Below are 27,466 nucleotides of genomic sequence, written 5' to 3'. Positions count from 1 at the left end.
CAAGTAGGTCACATGTCAGTGTTGAAGGAATTTAATTCCTCTGTTTTAATACCCAATTAAATTAAACACTCAGTCAATTCATAAGGATTTGTAAGACCCTTATTTTATAGGAATGGACAGAGCCCCGGTCTTAAAAGTCAAGTAACAGCCTTTAATCAAGAGAGTACTGAGTTCATACACATTTTACCACAGGTTATAAACTGAAAATGACGTCAGCATTTTCTAAATGTTCCGTCTCTTCTTGACACTGGTAGAAAGGCCCTATAGTTCTCAAGCCTTCCCTCCTCGCCTAGAGCCAAGGTCAGTCAGTGTAGATAAGCATTCTAGACAGTCTGGAGATAGTTCATTCATTTGTACCAAGGAACAGACCGTCATTGTTCTAAACTCTTGACTACATTCACTACATTATATTAAATACTGGGATCAAGAGAGAAAATTCATACATGTACAGTAACATAATAGTATTCGGATTAGTCAGTCCTGATTGAAATGTATACATAATTAGTCATCATTGATAAAAAATTCCCTTAACAGTCAGTCCATACACACAACAAGTAGGTCACATGTCAGTCCATACACACAACAAGTAGGTCACATGTCAGTTCATACACACAACAAGTAGGTCACATGTCAGTTCATACACACAACAAGTAGGTCACATGTCAGTCCATACACACAACAAGTAGGTCACATGTCAGTCCATACACACAACAAGTAGGTCACATGTCAGTCCATACACACAACAAGTAGGTCACATGTCAGTTCATACACACAACAAGTAGGTCACATGTCAGTCCATACACACAACAAGTAGGTCACATGTCAGTCCATACACACAACAAGTAGGTCACATGTCAGTCCATACACACAACAAGTAGGTCACATTTCAGTAAATACACACAACAAGTAGGTCACATGTCAGTACAGACACACAACAAGTAGGTCACATGTCAGTCGATACACACAACAAGTAGGTCACATGTCAGTCCATACACACAACAAGTAGGTCACATGTCAGTCCATACACACAACAAGTAGGTCACATTTCAGTAAATACACACAACAAGTAGGTCACATGTCAGTACATACACACAACAAGTAGGTCACATGTCAGTCCATACACACAACAAGTAGGTCACATTTCAGTAAATACACACAACAAGTAGGTCACATTTCAGTACAGACACACAACAAGTAGGTCACATGTCAGTACAGACACACAACAAGTAGGTCACATTTCAGTAAATACACACAACAAGTAGGTCACATTTCAGTACAGACACACAACAACTAGGTCACATGTCAGTTCATACACACAACAAGTAGGTCACATGTCAGTACAGGCACACAACAAGTAGGTCACATGTCAGTCCATACACACAACTAGTAGATCACATGTCAGTACAGACACACAACTAGTAGATCACATGTCAGTTCATACACACAACAAGTAGGTCACATGGGGGAAAGGCGTTGTGCCGTGAGGTGTTGCTTTATTTGTCTTTTGAAACCAGGTTTTCTGTTCACTTGCACTATATAATATGGAAACGAGCTCCAGGCACGGCTCTGTATAATGCTGTAGGTTTTCTTGAATTTGCTCTGGACCTGGGGACTGTGAAAAGACCGCTGGTGGCACGTCTGGTGGGGTACATGAGAGCTGGACGGAGAAGTCACTGAAACGCACACACATTAGCTGGAAAATTATGGAGCTTTTTATTACAAATGCTCACACTAGGGATGTTTCAATTAAAATTAGAGGCTTTGTGTAAACACTTCACCTAAAGGCCATGGCAGCCCTTTAGGGTGCTGGTGATGACACACACATTCACAGAGTGTGAGGGAGAGAGAATGGTGAGGAGAGAAAGAGAGAGGGGGGAGAAGGTAGATGGGGGAAGAGAGAGATGGGGTAGAGAGAGATGGAGGAAGAGAAAGGGGGGGGTGGAGGTTAATCAGCTGCCAGGAAACGGGTACTTCAGCCATCTTACACACACAAACACACAGTGATATGGCATATTGGCACTCCCTTTCCTTCCCCTTCACTTGTTCATTCCTGGTATGAAGTGTTGTGAAACCATGCGTCACTGTTCAGACAATAGAGCGCTATGTGTGTGTTAGAGATGGAAGTCAGCTTTGGAAGTCAGCTCTAGCGATCTAATACTCTCCGACGTGTGGTTTGGACGGCGAGACGTGACGGATAATTATGATCATGACGTTGATGATGAAGGGGCTAGGATAAGAGATTGATGATGAAGGGGCTAGGATAAGAGATTGATGAAGGGGCTAAGATAAGAGATTGATGATGAAGGGGCTAGGATAAGAGACTGATGATTAAGGGGCTAGGATAAGAGATTGATGATGAAGGGGCTAAGATAAGAGATTGATGAAGGGGCTAAGATAAGAGATTGATGATGAAGGGGCTAGGATAAGAGATTGATAATTAAGGGGCTAGGATAAGAGATTGATGATGAAGGGGCTAGGATAAGAGATTGATGATGAAGGGGCTAGGATAAGAGATTGATGATGAAGGGGCTAGGATAAGAGATTGATGATGGAGGGGCTAGGATAAGAGATTGATGATGAAGGGGCTAGGATAAGAGATTGATGAAGGGGCTAAGATAAGAGATTGATGATGAAGGGGCTAGGATAAGAGACTGATGATTAAGGGGCTAGGATAAGAGATTGATGATGAAGGGGCTAGGATAAGAGATTGATGAAGGGGCTAGGATAAGAGATTGATGAAGGGGCTAAGATAAGAGATTGATGATGAAGGGGCTAGGATAAGAGACTGATGATTAAGGGGCTAGGATAAGAGATTGATGATGAAGGGGCTAAGATAAGAGATTGATGAAGGGGCTAAGATAAGAGATTGATGATGAAGGGGCTAGGATAAGAGATTGATGAAGGGGCTAAGATAAGAGATTGATGATGAAGGGGCTAGGATAAGAGACTGATGATTAAGGGGCTAGGATAAGAGATTGATGATGAAGGGGCTAAGATAAGAGATTGATGAAGGGGCTAAGATAAGAGATTGATGATGAAGGGGCTAGGATAAGAGATTGATGATGAAGGAGCTAGGATAAGAAACTGATGTTGATGATGAAGGGGCTAGGATAAGAGATTGATGATTATGAAGGGGCTAGGATAAGAGATTGATGATTATGAAGGGGCTAGGATAAGAGATTGATGATTAAGGGGCTAGGATAAGAGATTGATGATGAAGGGGCTAGGATAAGAGATTGATGAAGGGGCTAGGATAAGAGACTGATGTTGATGATGAAGAGGATAAGAGACTGATGTTGATGATGAAGGGGCTAGGATAAGAGACTGATGATGATGAAGGGGCTAGGATAAGAGACTGGTGATGATGATGAAGAGGATAAGAGACTGATGTTGATGATGAAGGGGCTAGGATAAGAGACTGATGATGAAGGGGCTAGGATAAGAGATTGATGATGAAGGGGCTAGGATAAGAAACTGATGTTGGTGATGAAGAGGATAAGAGACTGATGTTGATGATGAAGGGGCTAGGATAAGAGACTGTTGATGAAGGGGCTAGGATAAGAGATTGATGTTGATGATGAAGGGGATAGGATAAGAGACTGATGTTGATGAAGGGGCTAGGATAAGAGACTGATGTTGATGATGAAGAGGATAAGAGACTGATGTTGATGATGAAGGGGCTAGGATAAGAGACTGATGTTGATGATGAAGGGGCTAGGATAAGAGATTGATATTGATGATGAAGGGGCTAGGATAAGAGACTGGTGATGATGATGATGATGAAGAGGATAAGAGACTGATGTTGATGATGAAGGGGATAGGATAAGAGACTGATGTTGATGATGAAGGGGCTAGGATAAGAGACTTGATGAAGGGGCTAGGATAAGAGATTGATGTTGATGATGAAGGGGATAGGATAAGAGATTGTTGATGAAGGGGCTAGGATAAGAGATTGATGTTGATGATGAAGGGGCTAGGATAAGAGACTGTTGATGAAGGGGCTAGGATAAGAGACTGATGTTGATGATGAAGAGGATAAGAGACTGATGTTGATGATGAAGGGACTAGGATAAGAGACTGATGTTGATGATGAAGGGGCTAGGATAAGAGACTGATGTTGATGATGAAGAGGATAAGAGACTGATGTTGATGATGAAGGGGCTAGGATAAGAGACTGATGTTGATGAAGAGGATAAGAGATTGATGATGAAGGAGCTAGGATAAGAAACTGATGATGATGAAGAGGATAAGAGATTGATGATGATGATACAACAGCTTGAACCACAGACGTCCAACCGCTGAGTGGGTAGTAGGGGGCTGACAGAGAAACAGGCATTCCCACTGCTAAAATACTGTACTTTTGGCTGCGTTTGGTCCTCAGGATTGGACCAGTACACTAATATATACATACAATTTAGCAGACTCTTTATCCAAAGCGACTCACAGACATGCATGCATTTTGTACGCATGGATGGTCCCATAGCACACAGACAGAATTTAGAGAATAAAAACACCATATTCTCCTACCTCACCTGGTGGAGAGTACTGGTAGACTGAGATGAAGAGGACAGTCGTTAGAAGAGGGGGAAATAGTGCTGAGCGGGGTTGTAGTGCTGAGTGGGGTTGTAGTGCTGCGGGGTTGTAGTGCTGCAGGGTTGTAGTGTTGTAGTGCTGAGTGGGGTTGTAGTGCTGAGTGGGGTTGTAGTGCTGAGTGGGGTTGTAGTGCTGAGTGGGGTTGTAGTGCTGAGTGGGGTTGTAGTGCTGAGTGGGGTTGTAGTGCTACGGGGTTGTAGTGCTGAGTGGGGTTGTAGTGCTGAGTGGGGTTGTAGTGCTGATTGGGGTTGTAGTGCTGAGTGGGGTTGTAGTGCTGAGTGTGGTTGTAGTGCTGAGTGTGGTTGTAGTGCTGAGTGTGGTTGTAGTGCTGAGTGTGGTTGTAGTGCTGAGTGTGGTTGTAGTGCTGAGTGGGGTTGTAGTGCTGAGTGGGGTTGTAGTGCTGAGCGGGGTTGTAGTGCTGAGCGGGGTTGTAGTGCTGAGCGGGGTTGTAGTGCTGAGCGGGGTTGTAGTGTTGTAGTGCTGAGTGGGGTTGTAGTGCTGAGTGGGGTTGTATTGCTGAGTTGGGTTGTAGTGCTGAGCGGGGTTGTAGTGTTGTAGTGCTGAGTGGGGTTGTAGTGCTGATCGGGGTTGTAGTGTTGTAGTGCTGAGTGGGGTTGTAGTGCTGAGTGGGGTTGTAGTGCTGAGTGGGGTTGTAGTGTTGTAGTGCTGAGTGGGGTTGTAATGTTGTAGTGCTGAGTGGGGTTGTAGTGCTGAGTGGGTTGTAGTGTTGTAGTGCTGAGTGGGGTTGTAGTGCTGAGTGGGGTTGTAGTGCTGAGTGGGGTTGTAGTGCTGAGCGGGGTTGTAGTGCTGAGCGGGGTTGTAGTGCTGAGCGGGGTTGTAGTGCTGAGCGGGGTTGTAGTGCTGAGCGGGGTTGTAGTGCTGAGCGGGGTTGTAGTGCTGAGTGGGGTTGTAGTGCTGAGTGGGGTTGTAGTGCTGAGTGGTGTTGTAGTGTTGTAGTGCTGAGTGGGGTTGTAGTGTTGTAGTGCTGAGTGGGGTTGTAGTGCTGAGCGGGGTTGTAGTGCTGAGTGGGGTTGTAGTGCTGAGTGGGGTTGTAGTGCTGAGTGGGGTTGTAGTGCTGAGCGGGGTTGTAGTGCTGAGCGTGGTTGTAGTGCTGAGCGGGGTTGTAGTGCTGATTGGGGTTGTAGTGCTGAGTGGGGTTGTAGTGCTGAGTGGGGTTGTAGTGCTGAGTGGGGTTGTAGTGTTGTAGTGCTGAGTGGGGTTGTAGTGTTGTAGTGCTGAGTGGGGTTGTAGTGCTGAGCGGGGTTGTAGTGCTGAGCGGGGTTGTAGTGCTGAGCGGGGTTGTAGTGCTGAGCGGGGTTGTAGTGCTGAGCGGGGTTGTAGTGCTGAGCGGGGTTGTAGTGCTGAGCGGGGTTGTAGTGCTGAGCGGGGTTGTAGTGCTGAGCGGGGTTGTAGTGCTGAGTGGGGTTGTAGTGTTGTAGTGCTGAGTGGGGTTGTAGTGTTGTAGTGCTGAGCGGGGTTGTAGTGCTGAGTGGGGTTGTAGTGCTGAGTGGGGTTGTAGTGCTGAGTGGGGTTGTAGTGCTGAGCGGGGTTGTAGTGTTGTAGTGCTGAGTGGGGTTATAGTGCTGAGCGGGGTTGTAGTGCTGAGCGGGGTTGTAGTGTTGAGTAGGGTTGTAGTGCTGAGTGGGGTTGTAGTGCTGAGTGGGGTTGTAGTGCTGAGTGGGGTTGTAGTGCTGAGTGGGGTTGTAGTGCTGAGTGGGGTTGTAGTGTTGTAGTGCTGAGCGGGGTTGTAGTGTTGTAGTGCTGAGTGGGGTTGTAGTGTTGTAGTGCTGCGGGGTTGTAGTGCTGCAGGGTTGTAGTGCTGCGGGGTTGTAGTGCTGCGGGGTTGTAGTGCTGAGTGGGGTTGTAGTGCTGAGTGGGGTTGTAGTGCTGAGTGGGGTTGTAGTGCTGAGTGGGGTTGTAGTGCTGAGTGGGGTTGTAGTACTGAGTGGGGTTGTAGTGTTGTAGTGCTGAGTGGGGTTGTAGTGCTGAGTGGGGTTGTAGTGCTGCGGGGTTGTAGTGCTGAGCAGGGTTGTAGTGCTGCGGGGTTGTAGTGCTGAGTGTGGTTGTAGTGCTGAGTGTGGTTGTAGTGCTGAGTGTGGTTGTAGTGCTGAGTGTGGTTGTAGTGCTGAGTGTGGTTGTAGTGCTGAGTGGGGTTGTAGTGCTGAGTGGGGTTGTAGTGCTGAGCGGGGTTGTAGTGCTGAGCGGGGTTGTAGTGCTGAGCGGGGTTGTAGTGCTGAGCGGGGTTGTAGTGCTGAGCGGGGTTGTAGTGTTGTAGTGCTGAGTGGGGTTGTAGTGCTGAGTGGGGTTGTATTGCTGAGTTGGGTTGTAGTGCTGAGCGGGGTTGTAGTGTTGTAGTGCTGAGTGGGGTTGTAGTGCTGATCGGGGTTGTAGTGTTGTAGTGCTGAGTGGGGTTGTAGTGCTGAGTGGGGTTGTAGTGCTGAGTGGGGTTGTAGTGTTGTAGTGCTGAGTGGGGTTGTAATGTTGTAGTGCTGAGTGGGGTTGTAGTGCTGAGTGGGTTGTAGTGTTGTAGTGCTGAGTGGGGTTGTAGTGCTGAGCGGGGTTGTAGTGCTGAGTGGGGTTGTAGTGCTGAGCGGGGTTGTAGTGCTGAGCGGGGTTGTAGTGCTGAGCGGGGTTGTAGTGCTGAGCGGGGTTGTAGTGCTGAGCGGGGTTGTAGTGCTGAGCGGGGTTGTAGTGCTGAGTGGGGTTGTAGTGCTGAGTGGGGTTGTAGTGCTGAGTGGTGTTGTAGTGTTGTAGTGCTGAGTGGGGTTGTAGTGTTGTAGTGCTGAGTGGGGTTGTAGTGCTGAGTGGGGTTGTATTGCTGAGTTGGGTTGTAGTGCTGAGCGGGGTTGTAGTGTTGTAGTGCTGAGTGGGGTTGTAGTGCTGATCGGGGTTGTAGTGTTGTAGTGCTGAGTGGGGTTGTAGTGCTGAGTGGGGTTGTAGTGCTGAGTGGGGTTGTAGTGTTGTAGTGCTGAGTGGGGTTGTAATGTTGTAGTGCTGAGTGGGGTTGTAGTGCTGAGTGGGTTGTAGTGTTGTAGTGCTGAGTGGGGTTGTAGTGCTGAGTGGGGTTGTAGTGCTGAGTGGGGTTGTAGTGCTGAGCGGGGTTGTAGTGCTGAGCGGGGTTGTAGTGCTGAGCGGGGTTGTAGTGCTGAGCGGGGTTGTAGTGCTGAGCGGGGTTGTAGTGCTGAGCGGGGTTGTAGTGCTGAGTGGGGTTGTAGTGCTGAGTGGGGTTGTAGTGCTGAGTGGTGTTGTAGTGTTGTAGTGCTGAGTGGGGTTGTAGTGTTGTAGTGCTGAGTGGGGTTGTAGTGCTGAGCGGGGTTGTAGTGCTGAGTGGGGTTGTAGTGCTGAGTGGGGTTGTAGTGCTGAGTGGGGTTGTAGTGCTGAGCGGGGTTGTAGTGCTGAGCGTGGTTGTAGTGCTGAGCGGGGTTGTAGTGCTGATTGGGGTTGTAGTGCTGAGTGGGGTTGTAGTGCTGAGTGGGGTTGTAGTGCTGAGTGGGGTTGTAGTGTTGTAGTGCTGAGTGGGGTTGTAGTGTTGTAGTGCTGAGTGGGGTTGTAGTGCTGAGCGGGGTTGTAGTGCTGAGCGGGGTTGTAGTGCTGAGCGGGGTTGTAGTGCTGAGCGGGGTTGTAGTGCTGAGCGGGGTTGTAGTGCTGAGCGGGGTTGTAGTGCTGAGCGGGGTTGTAGTGCTGAGCGGGGTTGTAGTGCTGAGCGGGGTTGTAGTGCTGAGTGGGGTTGTAGTGTTGTAGTGCTGAGTGGGGTTGTAGTGTTGTAGTGCTGAGCGGGGTTGTAGTGCTGAGTGGGGTTGTAGTGCTGAGTGGGGTTGTAGTGCTGAGTGGGGTTGTAGTGCTGAGCGGGGTTGTAGTGTTGTAGTGCTGAGTGGGGTTATAGTGCTGAGCGGGGTTGTAGTGCTGAGCGGGGTTGTAGTGTTGAGTAGGGTTGTAGTGCTGAGTGGGGTTGTAGTGCTGAGTGGGGTTGTAGTGCTGAGTGGGGTTGTAGTGCTGAGTGGGGTTGTAGTGCTGAGTGGGGTTGTAGTGTTGTAGTGCTGAGCGGGGTTGTAGTGTTGTAGTGCTGAGTGGGGTTGTAGTGTTGTAGTGCTGCGGGGTTGTAGTGCTGCAGGGTTGTAGTGCTGCGGGGTTGTAGTGCTGCGGGGTTGTAGTGCTGAGTGGGGTTGTAGTGCTGAGTGGGGTTGTAGTGCTGAGTGGGGTTGTAGTGCTGAGTGGGGTTGTAGTACTGAGTGGGGTTGTAGTGTTGTAGTGCTGAGTGGGGTTGTAGTGCTGAGTGGGGTTGTAGTGCTGCGGGGTTGTAGTGCTGAGCAGGGTTGTAGTGCTGCGGGGTTGTAGTGCTGAGTGTGGTTGTAGTGCTGAGTGTGGTTGTAGTGCTGAGTGTGGTTGTAGTGCTGAGTGTGGTTGTAGTGCTGAGTGTGGTTGTAGTGCTGAGTGGGGTTGTAGTGCTGAGTGGGGTTGTAGTGCTGAGCGGGGTTGTAGTGCTGAGCGGGGTTGTAGTGCTGAGCGGGGTTGTAGTGCTGAGCGGGGTTGTAGTGCTGAGCGGGGTTGTAGTGTTGTAGTGCTGAGTGGGGTTGTAGTGCTGAGTGGGGTTGTATTGCTGAGTTGGGTTGTAGTGCTGAGCGGGGTTGTAGTGTTGTAGTGCTGAGTGGGGTTGTAGTGCTGATCGGGGTTGTAGTGTTGTAGTGCTGAGTGGGGTTGTAGTGCTGAGTGGGGTTGTAGTGCTGAGTGGGGTTGTAGTGTTGTAGTGCTGAGTGGGGTTGTAATGTTGTAGTGCTGAGTGGGGTTGTAGTGCTGAGTGGGTTGTAGTGTTGTAGTGCTGAGTGGGGTTGTAGTGCTGAGCGGGGTTGTAGTGCTGAGTGGGGTTGTAGTGCTGAGCGGGGTTGTAGTGCTGAGCGGGGTTGTAGTGCTGAGCGGGGTTGTAGTGCTGAGCGGGGTTGTAGTGCTGAGCGGGGTTGTAGTGCTGAGCGGGGTTGTAGTGCTGAGTGGGGTTGTAGTGCTGAGTGGGGTTGTAGTGCTGAGTGGTGTTGTAGTGTTGTAGTGCTGAGTGGGGTTGTAGTGTTGTAGTGCTGAGTGGGGTTGTAGTGCTGAGCGGGGTTGTAGTGCTGAGTGGGGTTGTAGTGCTGAGTGGGGTTGTAGTGCTGAGTGGGGTTGTAGTGCTGAGCGGGGTTGTAGTGCTGAGCGTGGTTGTAGTGCTGAGGGGGGTTGTAGTGCTGAGCGGGGTTGTAGTGCTGATTGGGGTTGTAGTGCTGAGTGGGGTTGTAGTGCTGAGTGGGGTTGTAGTGCTGAGTGGGGTTGTAGTGTTGTAGTGCTGAGTGGGGTTGTAGTGTTGTAGTGCTGAGTGGGGTTGTAGTGCTGAGCGGGGTTGTAGTGCTGAGCGGGGTTGTAGTGCTGAGCGGGGTTGTAGTGCTGAGCGGGGTTGTAGTGCTGAGCGGGGTTGTAGTGCTGAGCGGGGTTGTAGTGCTGAGCGGGGTTGTAGTGCTGAGCGGGGTTGTAGTGCTGAGTGGGGTTGTAGTGTTGTAGTGCTGAGTGGGGTTGTAGTGTTGTAGTGCTGAGCGGGGTTGTAGTGCTGAGTGGGGTTGTAGTGCTGAGTGGGGTTGTAGTGCTGAGTGGGGTTGTAGTGCTGAGTGGGGTTGTAGTGCTGAGCGGGGTTGTAGTGTTGTAGTGCTGAGTGGGGTTATAGTGCTGAGCGGGGTTGTAGTGCTGAGCGGGGTTGTAGTGTTGAGTAGGGTTGTAGTGCTGAGTGGGGTTGTAGTGCTGAGTGGGGTTGTAGTGCTGAGTGGGGTTGTAGTGCTGAGTGGGGTTGTAGTTCTGAGTGGGGTTGTAGTGTTGTAGTGCTGAGCGGGGTTGTAGTGTTGTAGTGCTGAGTGGGGTTGTAGTGTTGTAGTGCTGCGGGGTTGTAGTGCTGCAGGGTTGTAGTGCTGCGGGGTTGTAGTGCTGCGGGGTTGTAGTGCTGAGTGGGGTTGTAGTGCTGAGTGGGGTTGTAGTGCTGAGTGGGGTTGTAGTGCTGAGTGGGGTTGTAGTACTGAGTGGGGTTGTAGTGTTGTAGTGCTGAGTGGGGTTGTAGTGCTGAGTGGGGTTGTAGTGCTGTGGGGTTGTAGTGCTGAGCAGGGTTGTAGTGCTGCGGGGTTGTAGTGCTGAGTGTGGTTGTAGTGCTGAGTGTGGTTGTAGTGCTGAGTGTGGTTGTAGTGCTGAGTGGGGTTGTAGTGCTGAGTGGGGTTGTAGTGCTGAGCGGGGTTGTAGTGCTGAGCGGGGTTGTAGTGCTGAGCGGGGTTGTAGTGCTGAGCGGGGTTGTAATGCTGAGCGGGGTTGTAGTGCTGAGCGGGGTTGTAGTGTTGTAGTGCTGAGTGGGGTTGTAGTGCTGAGTGGGGTTGTATTGCTGAGTTGGGTTGTAGTGCTGAGCGGGGTTGTAGTGTTGTAGTGCTGAGTGGGGTTGTAGTGCTGATCGGGGTTGTAGTGTTGTAGTGCTGAGTGGGGTTGTAGTGCTGAGTGGGGTTGTAGTGCTGAGTGGGGTTGTAGTGTTGTAGTGCTGAGTGGGGTTGTAATGTTGTAGTGCTGAGTGGGGTTGTAGTGCTGAGTGGGTTGTAGTGTTGTAGTGCTGAGTGGGGTTGTAGTGCTGAGTGGGGTTGTAGTGCTGAGTGGGGTTGTAGTGCTGAGCGGGGTTGTAGTGCTGAGCGGGGTTGTAGTGCTGAGCGGGGTTGTAGTGCTGAGCGGGGTTGTAGTGCTGAGCGGGGTTGTAGTGCTGAGCGGGGTTGTAGTGCTGAGTGGGGTTGTAGTGCTGAGTGGGGTTGTAGTGCTGAGTGGGGTTGTAGTGTTGTAGTGCTGAGTGGGGTTGTAGTGTTGTAGTGCTGAGTGGGGTTGTAGTGCTGAGCGGGGTTGTAGTGCTGAGTGTGGTTGTAGTGCTGAGTGGGGTTGTAGTGCTGAGTGGGGTTGTAGTGCTGAGCGGGGTTGTAGTGCTGAGCGTGGTTGTAGTGCTGAGGGGGGTTGTAGTGCTGAGCGGGGTTGTAGTGCTGATTGGGGTTGTAGTGCTGAGTGGGGTTGTAGTGCTGAGTGGGGTTGTAGTGTTGTAGTGCTGAGTGGGGTTGTAGTGTTGTAGTGCTGAGTGGGGTTGTAGTGCTGAGCGGGGTTGTAGTGCTGAGCGGGGTTGTAGTGCTGAGCGGGGTTGTAGTGCTGAGCGGGGTTGTAGTGCTGAGCGGGGTTGTAGTGCTGAGCGGGGTTGTAGTGCTGAGCGGGGTTGTAGTGCTGAGCGGGGTTGTAGTGCTGAGTGGGGTTGTAGTGCTGAGTGGGGTTGTAGTGCTGAGTGGGGTTGTAGTGCTGAGTGGGGTTGTAGTGTTGTAGTGCTGAGTGGTGTTGTAGTGCTGAGCGGGGTTGTAGTGTTGTAGTGCTGAGTGGGGTTGTAGTGCTGAGCGGGGTTGTAGTGTTGAGTAGGGTTGTAGTGCTGAGTGGGGTTGTAGTGCTGAGTGGGGTTGTAGTGTTGTAGTGCTGAGTGGGGTTGTAGTGCTGAGTGGGGTTGTAGTGCTGAGTGGGGTTGTAGTGCTGAGTGGGGTTGTAGTGCTGAGTGGGGTTGTAGTGTTGTAGTGCTGAGTGGGGTTGTAGTGTTGTAGTGCTGAGTGGGGTTGTAGTGTTGTAGTGCTGCGGGGTTGTAGTGCTGCTGGGTTGTAGTGCTGCGGGGTTGTAGTGCTGCGGGGTTGTAGTGCTGAGTGGGGTTGTAGTGCTGAGCGGGGTTGTAGTGCTGAGCGGGGTTGTAGTGCTGAGCGGGGTTGTAGTGCTGAGTGGGGTTGTAGTGCTGAGTGGTGTTGTAGTGTTGTAGTGCTGAGTGGGGTTGTAGTGTTGTAGTGCTGAGTGGGGTTGTAGTGCTGAGCGGGGTTGTAGTGCTGAGTGGGGTTGTAGTGCTGAGTGGGGTTGTAGTGCTGAGCGGGGTTGTAGTGCTGAGCGTGGTTGTAGTGCTGAGGGGGGTTGTAGTGCTGAGCGGGGTTGTAGTGCTGATTGGGGTTGTAGTGCTGAGTGGGGTTGTAGTGCTGAGTGGGGTTGTAGTGCTGAGTGGGGTTGTAGTGCTGAGCGGGGTTGTAGTGTTGTAGTGCTGAGTGGGGTTGTAGTGCTGATCGGGGTTGTAGTGTTGTAGTGCTGAGTGGGGTTGTAGTGCTGAGTGGGGTTGTAGTGCTGAGTGGGGTTGTAGTGCTGAGCGGGGTTGTAGTGCTGAGCGGGGTTGTAGTGCTGAGCGGGGTTGTAGTGCTGAGCGGGGTTGTAGTGCTGAGCGGGGTTGTAGTGCTGAGTGGGGTTGTAGTGCTGAGTGGGGTTGTAGTGCTGAGTGGGGTTGTAGTGTTGTAGTGCTGAGTGGGGTTGTAGTGTTGTAGTGCTGAGTGGGGTTGTAGTGCTGAGCGGGGTTGTAGTGCTGAGTGTGGTTGTAGTGCTGAGTGGGGTTGTAGTGCTGAGTGGGGTTGTAGTGCTGAGCGGGGTTGTAGTGCTGAGCGTGGTTGTAGTGCTGAGGGGGGTTGTAGTGCTGAGCGGGGTTGTAGTGCTGATTGGGGTTGTAGTGCTGAGTGGGGTTGTAGTGCTGAGTGGGGTTGTAGTGCTGAGTGGGGTTGTAGTGTTGTAGTGCTGAGTGGGGTTGTAGTGTTGTAGTGCTGAGTGGGGTTGTAGTGCTGAGCGGGGTTGTAGTGCTGAGCGGGGTTGTAGTGCTGAGCGGGGTTGTAGTGCTGAGCGGGGTTGTAGTGCTGAGCGGGGTTGTAGTGCTGAGCGGGGTTGTAGTGCTGAGCGGGGTTGTAGTGCTGAGCGGGGTTGTAGTGCTGAGTGGGGTTGTAGTGCTGAGTGGGGTTGTAGTGCTGAGTGGGGTTGTAGTGCTGAGTGGGGTTGTAGTGTTGTAGTGCTGAGTGGTGTTGTAGTGCTGAGCGGGGTTGTAGTGTTGTAGTGCTGAGTGGGGTTGTAGTGCTGAGCGGGGTTGTAGTGTTGAGTAGGGTTGTAGTGCTGAGTGGGGTTGTAGTGCTGAGTGGGGTTGTAGTGTTGTAGTGCTGAGTGGGGTTGTAGTGCTGAGTGGGGTTGTAGTGCTGAGTGGGGTTGTAGTGCTGAGTGGGGTTGTAGTGTTGTAGTGCTGAGTGGGGTTGTAGTGTTGTAGTGCTGAGTGGGGTTGTAGTGTTGTAGTGCTGCGGGGTTGTAGTGCTGCTGGGTTGTAATGCTGCGGGGTTGTAGTGCTGCGGGGTTGTAGTGCTGAGTGGGGTTGTAGTGCTGAGCGGGGTTGTAGTGCTGAGCGGGGTTGTAGTGCTGAGCGGGGTTGTAGTGCTGAGTGGGGTTGTAGTGCTGAGTGGTGTTGTAGTGTTGTAGTGCTGAGTGGGGTTGTAGTGTTGTAGTGCTGAGTGGGGTTGTAGTGCTGAGCGGGGTTGTAGTGCTGAGTGGGGTTGTAGTGCTGAGTGGGGTTGTAGTGCTGAGCGGGGTTGTAGTGCTGAGCGTGGTTGTAGTGCTGAGGGGGGTTGTAGTGCTGAGCGGGGTTGTAGTGCTGATTGGGGTTGTAGTGCTGAGTGGGGTTGTAGTGCTGAGTGGGGTTGTAGTGCTGAGTGGGGTTGTAGTGTTGTAGTGCTGAGTGGGGTTGTAGTGTTGTAGTGCTGAGTGGGGTTGTAGTGCTGAGCGGGGTTGTAGTGCTGAGCGGGGTTGTAGTGCTGAGCGGGGTTGTAGTGCTGAATGGGGTTGTAGTGCTGAGTGGGGTTGTAGTGCTGAGCGGGGTTGTAGTGCTGAGCGGGGTTGTAGTGCTGAGCGGGGTTGTAGTGCTGAGCGGGGTTGTAGTGCTGAGTGGGGTTGTAGTGCTGAGTGGGGTTGTAGTGCTGAGTGGGGTTGTAGTGCTGAGTGGGGTTGTAGTGTTGTAGTGCTGAGTGGTGTTGTAGTGCTGAGCGGGGTTGTAGTGTTGTAGTGCTGAGTGGGGTTGTAGTGCTGAGCGGGGTTGTAGTGTTGAGTAGGGTTGTAGTGCTGAGTGGGGTTGTAGTGCTGAGTGGGGTTGTAGTGTTGTAGTGCTGAGTGGGGTTGTAGTGCTGAGCGGGGTTGTAGTGTTGAGTAGGGTTGTAGTGCTGAGTGGGGTTGTAGTGCTGAGTGGGGTTGTAGTGCTGAGTGGGGTTGTAGTGCTGAGTGGGGTTGTAGTGCTGAGTGGGGTTGTAGTGTTGTAGTGCTGAGCGGGGTTGTAGTGTTGTAGTGCTGAGTGGGGTTGTAGTGTTGTAGTGCTGCGGGGTTGTAGTGCTGCAGGGTTGTAGTGCTGCGGGGTTGTAGTGCTGCGGGGTTGTAGTGCTGAGTGGGGTTGTAGTGCTGAGTGGGGTTGTAGTGCTGAGTGGGGTTGTAGTGCTGAGTGGGGTTGTAGTACTGAGTGGGGTTGTAGTGTTGTAGTGCTGAGTGGGGTTGTAGTGCTGAGTGGGGTTGTAGTGCTGCGGGGTTGTAGTGCTGAGCAGGGTTGTAGTGCTGCGGGGTTGTAGTGCTGAGTGTGGTTGTAGTGCTGAGTGTGGTTGTAGTGCTGAGTGTGGTTGTAGTGCTGAGTGTGGTTGTAGTGCTGAGTGGGGTTGTAGTGCTGAGCGGGGTTGTAGTGCTGAGCGGGGTTGTAGTGCTGAGCGGGGTTGTAGTGCTGAGCGGGGTTGTAGTGCTGAGTGGGGTTGTAGTGCTGAGCGGGGTTGTAGTGCTGAGCGGGGTTGTAGTGTTGTAGTGCTGAGTGGGGTTGTAGTGCTGAGTGGGGTTGTATTGCTGAGTTGGGTTGTAGTGTTGTAGTGCTGAGTGGGGTTGTAGTGCTGATCGGGGTTGTAGTGTTGTAGTGCTGAGTGGGGTTGTAGTGCTGAGTGGGGTTGTAGTGCTGAGTGGGGTTGTAGTGTTGTAGTGCTGAGTGGGGTTGTAATGTTGTAGTGCTGAGTGGGGTTGTAGTGCTGAGTGGGTTGTAGTGTTGTAGTGCTGAGCGGGGTTGTAGTGCTGAGCGGGGTTGTAGTGCTGAGCGGGGTTGTAGTGCTGAGCGGGGTTGTAGTGCTGAGCGGGGTTGTAGTGCTGAGTGGGGTTGTAGTGCTGAGTGGGGTTGTAGTGCTGAGTGGTGTTGTAGTGTTGTAGTGCTGAGTGGGGTTGTAGTGTTGTAGTGCTGAGTGGGGTTGTAGTGCTGAGCGGGGTTGTAGTGCTGAGTGGGGTTGTAGTGCTGAGTGGGGTTGTAGTGCTGAGTGGGGTTGTAGTGCTGAGTGGGGTTGTAGTGCTGAGCGGGGTTGTAGTGCTGAGCGTGGTTGTAGTGCTGAGGGGGGTTGTAGTGCTGAGCGGGGTTGTAGTGCTGATTGGGGTTGTAGTGCTGAGTGGGGTTGTAGTGCTGAGTGGGGTTGTAGTGCTGAGTGGGGTTGTAGTGTTGTAGTGCTGAGTGGGGTTGTAGTGTTGTAGTGCTGAGTGGGGTTGTAGTGCTGAGCGGGGTTGTAGTGCTGAGCGGGGTTGTAGTGCTGAGCGGGGTTGTAGTGCTGAGCGGGGTTGTAGTGCTGAGTGGGGTTGTAGTGCTGAGCGGGGTTGTAGTGCTGAGCGGGGTTGTAGTGCTGAGCGGGGTTGTAGTGCTGAGCGGGGTTGTAGTGCTGAGCGGGGTTGTAGTGCTGAGCGGGGTTGTAGTGCTGAGTGGGGTTGTAGTGCTGAGTGGGGTTGTAGTGCTGAGTGGTGTTGTAGTGCTGAGTGGTGTTGTAGTGCTGAGCGGGGTTGTAGTGTTGTAGTGCTGAGTGGGGTTGTAGTGCTGAGCGGGGTTGTAGTGTTGAGTAGGGTTGTAGTGCTGAGTGGGGTTGTAGTGCTGAGTGGGGTTGTAGTGTTGTAGTGCTGAGTGGGGTTGTAGTGCTGAGCGGGGTTGTAGTGTTGAGTAGGGTTGTAGTGCTGAGTGGGGTTGTAGTGCTGAGTGGGGTTGTAGTGCTGAGTGGGGTTGTAGTGCTGAGTGGGGTTGTAGTGCTGAGTGGGGTTGTAGTGTTGTAGTGCTGAGCGGGGTTGTAGTGTTGTAGTGCTGAGTGGGGTTGTAGTGTTGTAGTGCTGCGGGGTTGTAGTGCTGCAGGGTTGTAGTGCTGCGGGGTTGTAGTGCTGCGGGGTTGTAGTGCTGAGTGGGGTTGTAGTGCTGAGTGGGGTTGTAGTGCTGAGTGGGGTTGTAGTACTGAGTGGGGTTGTAGTGTTGTAGTGCTGAGTGGGGTTGTAGTGCTGAGTGGGGTTGTAGTGCTGCGGGGTTGTAGTGCTGAGCAGGGTTGTAGTGCTGCGGGGTTGTAGTGCTGAGTGTGGTTGTAGTGCTGAGTGTGGTTGTAGTGCTGAGTGTGGTTGTAGTGCTGAGTGGGGTTGTAGTGCTGAGTGGGGTTGTAGTGCTGAGCGGGGTTGTAGTGCTGAGCGGGGTTGTAGTGCTGAGCGGGGTTGTAGTGCTGAGCGGGGTTGTAGTGCTGAGCGGGGTTGTAGTGCTGAGCGGGGTTGTAGTGCTGAGCGGGGTTGTAGTGTTGTAGTGCTGAGTGGGGTTGTAGTGCTGAGTGGGGTTGTATTGCTGAGTTGGGTTGTAGTGCTGAGCGGGGTTGTAGTGTTGTAGTGCTGAGTGGGGTTGTAGTGCTGATCGGGGTTGTTGTGTTGTAGTGCTGAGTGGGGTTGTAGTGCTGAGTGGGGTTGTAGTGCTGAGTGGGGTTGTAGTGTTGTAGTGCTGAGTGGGGTTGTAATGTTGTAGTGCTGAGTGGGGTTGTAGTGCTGAGTGGGTTGTAGTGTTGTAGTGCTGAGTGGGGTTGTAGTGCTGAGTGGGGTTGTAGTGCTGAGTGGGGTTGTAGTGCTGAGTGGGGTTGTAGTGCTGAGCGGGGTTGTAGTGCTGAGCGGGGTTGTAGTGCTGAGCGGGGTTGTAGTGCTGAGCGGGGTTGTAGTGCTGAGCGGGGTTGTAGTGCTGAGCGGGGTTGTAGTGCTGAGTGGGGTTGTAGTGCTGAGTGGGGTTGTAGTGCTGAGTGGGGTTGTAGTGCTGAGTGGTGTTGTAGTGTTGTAGTGCTGAGTGGGGTTGTAGTGTTGTAGTGCTGAGTGGGGTTGTAGTGCTGAGCGGGGTTGTAGTGCTGAGTGGGGTTGTAGTGCTGAGTGGGGTTGTAGTGCTGAGTGGGGTTGTAGTGCTGAGCGGGGTTGTAGTGCTGAGCGTGGTTGTAGTGCTGAGCGGGGTTGTAGTGCTGAGCGGGGTTGTAGTGCTGATTGGGGTTGTAGTGCTGAGTGGGGTTGTAGTGCTGAGTGGGGTTGTAGTGCTGAGTGGGGTTGTAGTGTTGTAGTGCTGAGTGGGGTTGTAGTGCTGAGCGGGGTTGTAGTGCTGAGCGGGGTTGTAGTGCTGAGCGGGGTTGTAGTGCTGAGCGGGGTTGTAGTGCTGAGTGGGGTTGTAGTGCTGAGCGGGGTTGTAGTGCTGAGCGGGGTTGTAGTGCTGAGCGGGGTTGTAGTGCTGAGCGGGGTTGTAGTGCTGAGTGGGGTTGTAGTGCTGAGTGGGGTTGTAGTGCTGAGTGGGGTTGTAGTGCTGAGTGGGGTTGTAGTGCTGAGTGGTGTTGTAGTGCTGAGTGGTGTTGTAGTGCTGAGCGGGGTTGTAGTGCTGAGTGGGGTTGTAGTGCTGAGTGGGGTTGTAGTGCTGAGTGGGGTTGTAGTGTTGTAGTGCTGAGTGGGGTTGTAGTGCTGAGCGGGGCTGTAGTGCTGAGTGGGGTTGTAGTGCTGAGTGGGGTTGTAGTGCTGAGTGGGGTTGTAGTGCTGAGTGGGGTTGTAGTGCTGAGTGGGGTTGTAGTGCTGAGTGGGGTTGTAGTGCTGAGTGGGGTTATAGTGCTGAGCGGGGTTGTAGTGCTGAGCGGGGTTGTAGTGCTGAGCGGGGTTGTAGTGCTGAGTGGGGTTGTAGTGCTGAGTGGGGTTGTAGTGCTGAGTGGGGTTGTAGTGCTGAGTGGGGTTGTAGTGCTGAGTGGGGTTGTAGTGCTGAGTGGGGTTGTAGTGCTGAGTGGGGTTGTAGTGCTGAGTGGGGTTGTAGTGCTAAGCGGGGTTGTAGTGCTGAGCGGGGTTGTAGTGCTGAGCGGGGTTGTAGTGCTGAGCGGTGTTGTAGTGCTGAGTGGTGTTGTAGTGCTGAGCTATTAGTGTTTTTTGAGGTCTGTTCAGTTAAAAAAATATTCAAACATTTACTAATATTCAAACATTTACTAAATGTACTGATTAAGACTCACAATCCTTTCAATCTTACCCCGATTTTAGCAGAGATGCAGAGAAGCATATTATCAAATCAATTTTTATTTGTCACGTGCCGAGATCTTACATTAAAAATGCTTACTTACCAGCCCTTAACCAACAATGCATAGCAAGAAAAGCCTAAATATATATACTCATTTTTTTATTATTGAAAAAAAAAAAAACACAATAAAATAACAATAACGAGGCTATATACAGGGGGTACCGAGTCGATGTGTGGGGGTACGGGTTAGTTGAGGTAATTGAGGTCATGTGTACATGTAGGTAAAGGGGTAAAGTGACTCTGCATAGATAATAAGCAACGAGTAACAACAGCATAAGAAAAGGGGTCAATGTAAATAGTCCGGGTAGACATTTCATTAACTGTTCATCACTCTTATGGCTTGGGGGTAGAAGCTGTTAAGAAGCCTTTTGGACCTAGACTTGGCACTGCTTTCCGTGCGGTAGCAGAGAGAACAGTCTATGACTGGGTGGGTGGCTGGAGTCTATGACAATTTTTAGGGCCTTCCTCTGACACCACCTGGTATCAAAGTCTTGGAAGGCAGGAAGCTTGGCACCAGTGCTATACTGGGCCGTACGCACTACCCTCTGTAGCACCTTGCGGTCGAGTGCCGAGCAGTTGCCATACTAGGTGGTGATGAAACTGGTCAGGATGCTCTCGATGGTGCAGCTGTAGACATTTTTGAGGATCTGAGGACCAATGCCAAAACTTTTCAGTCTCTTAAGGGGGAATAGGCATTGTTGTTCCCTCTTCAAGACTGTCTTGGTGCGTTGGACCATGATAGTTTGTTGGTGATGTGGACACCAAGGAACTTGAAGCTCTCAACCCGCTCCACTACAACCCCCTCAATGTGAATGGGGGGGTGTTTAGCCCTCCTTTTCCTGTAGTCCACAATCAGCTCCTTTGTCTTGCTCACGTTGAGGTAGAGGTTGTTGTCTGGCACCACACTGCCAGGTCACTGACCTCCTTCCTATAGGCTGTCTCATCATTGTCGGTGATCAGGCCTAACACCTTTGTGTTGTCGGCAAACTTAATGATGGTGTTGTAGTCGTGTTTGGCCACGCAGTCGTGTGTGAACAGGGAATACAGGAGGGGAATAAGCACACACCCCTGAGGGATGAGGGACACCTGTGTTGAGGATCAGCGTGGCAGATGTGTTGCTGCCTACCCTCACCACCTGGAGGCGGCCCGTCAGGAAGTCCAGGATCCAGTTGCAGAGGGAGGTGTTTAGTCCCTGGGTCCTTAGCTTAGTGATGAGCTTTGAGGTAACTATGGTGTTGAACCCTGAGCTGTAGTCAATGAACAGCATTCTCACATATTATGTTACTTTAACAAAATAACCACCAGTCAGGAGGATACAGACTGCTCAAGAGGTATGCTTAAATAAAATGTATTACATAGAATTAGCTAAGCGTAATGATTATGGCTCTAGATTGCAGGAAAGGGGTGTTTCAGGTGTTTGAAAATGCGAAATTCTCCTACTTACGGACAGGGAGCCTAGCCACCCACCCCCAGCCATTCTCACGTACTTTGTGCCCTCTCAGATTTCCAGGGTGTATAATGCCCCTGGGTCTGTGTGTAGCAAGTGTAAAAATGTATCCATCTCTGTCCGACCCAGAAAGAACAGGTGCAATGGATTATGGTCATTGTAGTTATTTACCACATTTCTGCACTGAACAAGAATGAAAACTACAACTCCCTTTAGCCCAGCGTCCCACATAGTTCTTGACTTGATTTCTCTCTTGAATTATTCGATTTCTCTCTAGAGCGTTGGTCTCACACAAAAACAAAAAAATACATGGAATTCAAGTAATTGAACCGATGTCAGTCAATTAGTTGTTTAATAACCAAAAAAGTACAACATTTCAATTAATCACTCAGCACTACATGGTTATCAACTTTGATGTGATTCATCCTGGCCTCTCTTCTGTTTCAGAATGTGAAGCTGTTGCCATGTCGATATCCTCTCTAGAAGTGTTCTCTACGGAACCTTTCCTCATTGGAATGTTCACAGCAGAAGGTTCCTCCTCTGGACATTACACAGAACCCCATTTGGAGGAATACCTCATCGCCATGGGCGATAACAATGTCACATGGCCAGTCTGCACCTATAAGGAGGATTTTAAACGCTTCCTACTTCCTGCCGTCTACAGTGTGGTCTTCCTGATTGGTCTGCCTCTGAATGGGGCGGTCATCTTGAAGATCTGGAGGTCACGACCCAACCTGACCCGGAGCAACGTCTACATGCTCAATCTGGCCACGGCTGACTTCCTGTATGTGATGTCACTACCTCTGCTCATCTACAACTACGCCAGTCATGACTACTGGCCCTTTGGAGAGCTGGCCTGCAAACTGGTCCGCTTTCAGTTCTACAGGTAGCATAGCTACTCATTAACCGACATATTCATATCATAGTTCTATAGATGACTTAAAATACTCAAACTCATATACTTACAGTCCTACAGGGAATAATCAGTCATATACTGAATGTTACCTTTCTGTGGACAGATATTTGAGTGGATTGTAGAGAGAAAACATCATTAATGTTATTTATTGTTCCCACAGTAACCTGCATGGCAGTATCCTGTTCCTGACCTGTATCAGCCTCCAGCGCTACGTGGGCATCTGCCACCCTATGGCCGGCTGGCACAAGCAGGGGGGTCGCAGGCTGGCACGGGTGGTCTGTGGGGGTGTGTGGCTGGTGGTCGCCCTCCTCTGTGCCCCCACGTTCCACTATGCCTCCACAGGAACACAACGCAACCGCACCGTCTGTTACGACCTGAGTCGACCGGAGCATTCGGCTGACTACTACCCCTATGGGATGGCTCTGACCTGCCTGGGCTTCCTGTTGCCTTTTATGGGCGTGGTGGCATGCTACTGTCGCATGGGTCGCCTCCTCTGCCGCCCGCCATCCTATCAGGGCGCTACCATGGCAGCCTCAATGGAGAAACGGGACAAGGCGGTGAAGATGATAGTCATCGTGGTGACGGTGTTCGCTGTGAGCTTCCTGCCATTCCACCTTACTAAAACCATGTACCTGTTAGTACGAACCTTACCAGGTGCTCCGTGTGCGACACGGAACCTGTTCTCAGTGATCTACAAGTGCACCAGGCCATTCGCCAGCATGAACAGTGTTCTAGATCCTATACTGTTCTACTTCACACAGCCACGGTTCCGCAGGAGCACCAGAATACTGATCACCAAGATCACAACTCTCAGAGACAGGGAACCAAGGTGTGAGGAAGTGAAAACTCCTAGATTATTTAGATCCCATGTTTAATCAAGGGTTAACTCGCTTTGAGACAAAGGAACCAAGGAGTATGTAAAACAACCATAGTCCCCAGTTGTATTACACCTAGATACATGGGTTCTGGGTAGCTAGAACCGATCCAGAACCCTCATTGACTTCTGCTCTGCCAGCATGGCAACAAGTCAGTGTGTTTGCTAGTGTGTCTGCTTGTGACTGTATACTAAAATGCATGAAGTAGTCAGCCATAACACTGCTTTTGGTTGCCATAGTATTATGTAATGTATCCTGTATGTCCATGCACACTGCTAGTTGTTTTCTATATGAGCCACTAGGTGGCGTGTATTACCTACATAATCCCATGGGCTTATTTATTTTTTATTTAACCTTTATTTAACCAGGTAGGCCAGTTGAGAACAAGTTCTCATTTACAATAGTGACCTGACCAGGATAAAGCAAAGCAGTTCGACACAAACGACAACACAGAGTTACACACGGAGTTAAACAAACATACAGTCAATAATACAGTATAAATAAAAGTCTATATACAATGTGAGCAAATGAGGTGAGATAAGGGAGGAAAAGGTAGTAAGTTATAGATGGGCTATGTACAGGTGCAGTAATCTGTGAGCTGCTCTGACAGTTGGTGCTTAAAGCTAGTGAGGGAGATAAGTGTTTCCAGAGAACTGTAAGGATAGGCGGCCAAAGCAAGAATTGGTTTTGGGGGTGACCAGAGAGATATACCAGCTGGAGCGCGTGCTACAGATGGGTGCTGCTATGGTGACCAGCGAGCTGAGATAAGGGGGGACTTTACCTAGCAGGGTCTTGTAGATGACCTGGAGCCAGTGGGTTTGGCGACGAGTATGAAGCGAGGGCCAGCCAACGAGAGCATACAGGTCGCAGTGGTGGGTAGTATATGGGGCTTTGGAGACAAAACGGATGGCACTGTGATAGACTGCATCCAATTTATTGAGTAGGGTATTGGAGGCTATTTTGTAAATGACATCGCCAAAGTCGAGGATTGGTAGGATGGTCAGTTTTACAAGGGTATGTTTGGCAGCATGAGTGAAGGATGATTTGTTGCAACATAGGAAGCCAATTCTAGATTTAACTTTGGATTGGAGATGTTTGATGTGAGTCTGGGAGTTTACAGTCTAACCAGACACCTAGGTATTTGTAGTTGTCCACATATTCTAAGTCAGAACCGTCCAGAGTAGTGATGTTGGACGGGCGGGCAGGTGCAGGCAGCGATTGGTTGAAGAGCCTGCATTTAGTTTTACTTGTATTTAAGAGCAATTGGAGGCCACAGAAGGTGGCATTGAAGCTTGTCTGGAGGGTTGTTATTACAGTGTCCAAAGAAGGGCCAGAAGTATACAGAATGGTGTCATCTGCGTAGAAGTGGATCAGAGACTCACCAGCAGCAAGAGCAACATCATTGATGTATACAGAGAAGAGAGTCAGTCCAATAATTGAACCCTGTGGCACCCCCATAGAGACTGCCAGGGGCCCGGACAACAGACCCTCCGATTTGACACACTGAACTCTATCAGAGAAGTAGTTGGTGAACCAGACGAGGCAATCATTTGAGAAACCAAGGCTATCGAGTCTGCCGATGAGGATGTGGTGATTGACAGAGTCGAAAGCCTTGGCCAGGTCAATGAATACGGCTGCACAGTATTGTTTCTTATTGATGGCGGTTAAGATATCGTTTAGGACCTTTAGCGCGGCTGAGGTGCAGCCATGACCAGCTCTGAAACCAGATTGCATAGTGGAGAAGGTATGGTGGGATTCAAAATGTTTGTTAATCTGTTTGTTGACTTGGCTTTCGAAGACCTTAGAAAGTGATGAGTGGAGGTCGTTTGACCGCTGACCCATTACGGATGCAGGCAATGAGGCGGTGACCGCTGACCCATTACGGATGCAGGCAATGAGGTGGTGACCGCTGACCCATTACGGATGCAGGCAATGAGGCGGTGACCGCTGACCCATTACGGATGCAGGCAATGAGGCGGTGACCGCTGAGATCTTGGTTGAAGACAGCAGAGGTGTATTTAGATAACACAAATATGTTAAAACAATATTTGTGAACACATTTCATTTTGTCATTATAACAAGGTTGGTAGCAACGTTTGAAAATCGTTGTGGAAATCTGTTGCAGATCAAGTCAACTTACGCTACAAAATGCACAATGCGATGCTCTCTTTCTGGGCTGGCTATCAGGAGAACGTAACTACACACAATAGCCAAGTCAATAACAGCATGCAAAATAGCTAGCTAGCTTTAAAAATCACCTAAACAAACTACATGATCAATTTAGGAGGCTCTCTCACCAAGCTAGAGCAGAGGACGATGCCTTTTTCCCACGTTTCCCACAGACACACATTGCATTATGGTACTTGAAGGAGAAAACACACTATATGCAGTGGTGAGAACCATGTAGCTATGACACGTTCCTACATTATTTCCTGCTTTCGCAGACGCACCACTTAAAATTTAAATCATGAGGGAAAAATGTTTTTATCCACTGATGGAACATAGGCTTTCACGAAATTGACCTGTTTCATTTCTCGGGGTGGATTATACCTTTTACAGTTTCTCAATTGCTTAGACACAATTCCTGGAACAACTCACCATTTTCTCAAATCTTCATACACAATTGTAAAAACTCACACCCAACGGTACAAACATCTAACTTCTGGGTCCCAATTCAAACTTTGCCCTCAGACAACACACACAAACTGTCAAAAACAGACTACATGACTGTTTGTATTTAGTCAAAATACTGCTACCAAAATGTTTAGAATAGGTTTTCAGATCAATTTATTTTGAACTTTGTAAAATCACAGCACTGACTATCCAGATAATCCTTTCAGGAACACCCTGGCGAGAGAACTTCAAAACACTACTGTAATAAATACCTCATACATTAGTGGATAAGGGAATACTACTGTAATAAATACATTAGTGGATATTTTTATTTATTTAACCTTTATTTAACTAGGCAAGTCAGTTAAGTCAGTCAGTTAACTAGGCAAGTCAGTTTTTCAATCACGGCCTAGTGGGTTAACTGCCTGTTCAGGGGCAGAACGACAGAGCGACCTTGTCAGCTCGGGGGTTTGAACTTGCAACCTTCCGGTTACTAGTCCAACGCTCTAACCACTAGGCTACCCTGCCGCCCCAAGGGAATACTACTGTAATAAATTACTTGTAAGTACACAAGTCTCCAAGAGAATATCACAGGACTAGTTCCTCAAACCAAACCTATCGGCCTGGATTTACAGATCTGGTGCTGTCCCTTTGTGTATCAGCTGCAGACGATTGGATTGCTCAATAACACTGGCTTGTTTTGGTCAAATGTGTGTGACATCTGATGTTTTTGTTCCCAAATCTGCCGGGAATGTGGTGTGTGTGTGTGTGTGTGTGTGTGTGTGTGTGTGTGTGTGTGTGTGTGTGTGTGTGTGTGTGTGCCTGAGTGTGTGTGCGTTTGTGTATGTTTAACCTTAGCCTTAGCTTAAGGTCCTTAATGAAGTGATACAATGAAGGTTAATATGTGTGCACATGTCTGATAGGACCCAACATACAGTGAGCTCCAGAAGTATTGGGACACTGGCAATGTTGCAGTTGTTGTATTGCTCTGTTCTCCAGCACTTTGAATTGTAAATGATACAATGACTGGGAGTGAAAACTGACAGCTTTTAATTTGAGGTTATTTTAATCCATGTCAGGGAGAACCGTTTAGAAATTACAGCACTTTTTGTACATAGTTCCCCATTTTAGAGAACCCAAATTATTGGGACAAATTCACTTAAATGTGGATTAAATTAGTCCTAACGTTTAGTATTTGGTCCCATATTCCTAGTACGTAATGATTACATCACGCTTGTGACTCTACAAACTTGTTTGTTTTTGTTGTGTTTCAGATCATTTTGTGTCCAATATGAATTAATGGTAAATAATGTATTCGTTCAGAACCAAAAACGTACCTGATTAATGTAGAAGTGTTTAGAAAGATATTATATTCTTATTTACAATAAAAGTGACTCTAAAATGACACTACATTATTTACCATTCATTTCTAAATGCTCCAATGTCCCAATAATTATGGAGGGCACTGTAGACACAGGCCGCTCTTGTTGCAACGGATACGTTTCTGTGTCACTATATCATTTTTTACAGTTAAACTTATTTTTATAACATGGAGAGAACTTCATTATATTTTGGTTATAAATTCGTTTTAATTCATTACTTGTGTATAAATGCATTTATTATTTGTACTGTTTTATACATACACGTGCTTGTCCATAGTTACCTCTGCCTACCTTCTCTCCAATTAAGGAGCCTATTGACACTGTAATAAACTTGCTATTCAAATCAAATGTTATTAGTCACATGCGCCGAATACAACAGGTACCTGTAGACCTTACAGTGAAATGCTGAATACAACAGGTACCTGTAGACCTTACAGTGAAATGCTGAATACAACAGGTACCTGTAGACCTTACAGTGAAATGCTGAATACAACAGGTACCTGTAGACCTTACAGTGAAATGCTGAATACAACAGGTACCTGTAGACCTTACAGTGAAATGCTGAATACAACAGGTGTAGTAGACCTTACAGTGAAATGCTGAATACAACAGGTGTAGTAGACCTTACAGTGAAATGCTTACTTACGAGCCCTTAACCAACAATGCAGTTAAAAAATATATAAGAATAAGAAATAAAAGTAACAAGTAATTAAAGAGCTGCAGTAAAATAACAATAGCAAGACTATGCAGGGGATACCAGTACAGAGTCAATGTATGGGGGGGGGCACCGTTTAGTCGAGGCAATTGAGGTAATATGTACATGTAGGTAGAGTTATTAAAGTGGCTATGCATGGATGATAACAACAGAGAGTAGCAGCGGAGTATAAGAGGGGGCAATGTAAATAGTCTGGGTAGCTATTTGATTAGATGTATGGGACTATAGCATGTATATACAGTGCCTTGCGAAAGTATTCGGCCCCCTTGAACTTTGCGACCTTTTGCCACATTTCAGGCTTCAAACATAAAGATATAAAACTGTATTTTTTTGTGAAGAATCAACAACAAGTGGGACACAATCATGAAGTGGAACGACATTTATTGGATATTTCAAACTTTTTTAACAAATCAAAAACTGAAAAATTGGGCGTGCAAAATTATTCAGCCCCCTTAGGTTAATACTTTGTAGCGTCACCTTTTGCTGCGATTACAGCTGTAAGTCGCTTGGGGTATGTCTCTATCAGTTTTGCACATCGAGAAACTGAAATTTTTTCCCATTCCTCCTTGCAAAACAGCTCGAGCTCAGTGAGGTTGGATGGAGAGCATTTGTGAACAGCAGTTTTCAGTTCTTTCCACAGATTCTCGATTGGATTCAGGTCTGGACTTTGACTTGGCCATTCTAACACCTGGATATGTTTATTTTTGAACCATTCCATT

The 27,466-nt window shown here is 49.2% G+C and overlaps 1 protein-coding gene across 1 annotated transcript in view; it reads left to right on the top strand.

Annotated features, from left to right (window-relative positions):
• The window catches only part of LOC110508019 (P2Y purinoceptor 3), a 28,141-nt gene extending 5,718 nt beyond the window's left edge, over positions 1-22,423 (top strand). Inside the window, exons 2-3 of the mRNA XM_021588458.2 lie at positions 20,694-21,132; positions 21,323-22,423. Coding sequence (XP_021444133.1) covers positions 20,711-21,132; positions 21,323-22,037 — 1,137 coding nt within the window. The 5' untranslated portion in view covers positions 20,694-20,710 and the 3' untranslated portion in view covers positions 22,038-22,423. The remainder of the gene's footprint in view (positions 1-20,693; positions 21,133-21,322) is intronic.
• The last annotated feature ends 5,043 nt before the right edge of the window (positions 22,424-27,466 follow it).

Source organism: Oncorhynchus mykiss, chromosome 27 (assembly GCF_013265735.2).
Source record: "Oncorhynchus mykiss isolate Arlee chromosome 27, USDA_OmykA_1.1, whole genome shotgun sequence".
In the NCBI taxonomy this organism is placed as follows: Eukaryota; Metazoa; Chordata; class Actinopteri; order Salmoniformes; family Salmonidae; genus Oncorhynchus; species Oncorhynchus mykiss.
Note: the sequence above shows the minus strand (reverse complement) of the source record. Positions and strands in the feature narration are given on the sequence as shown.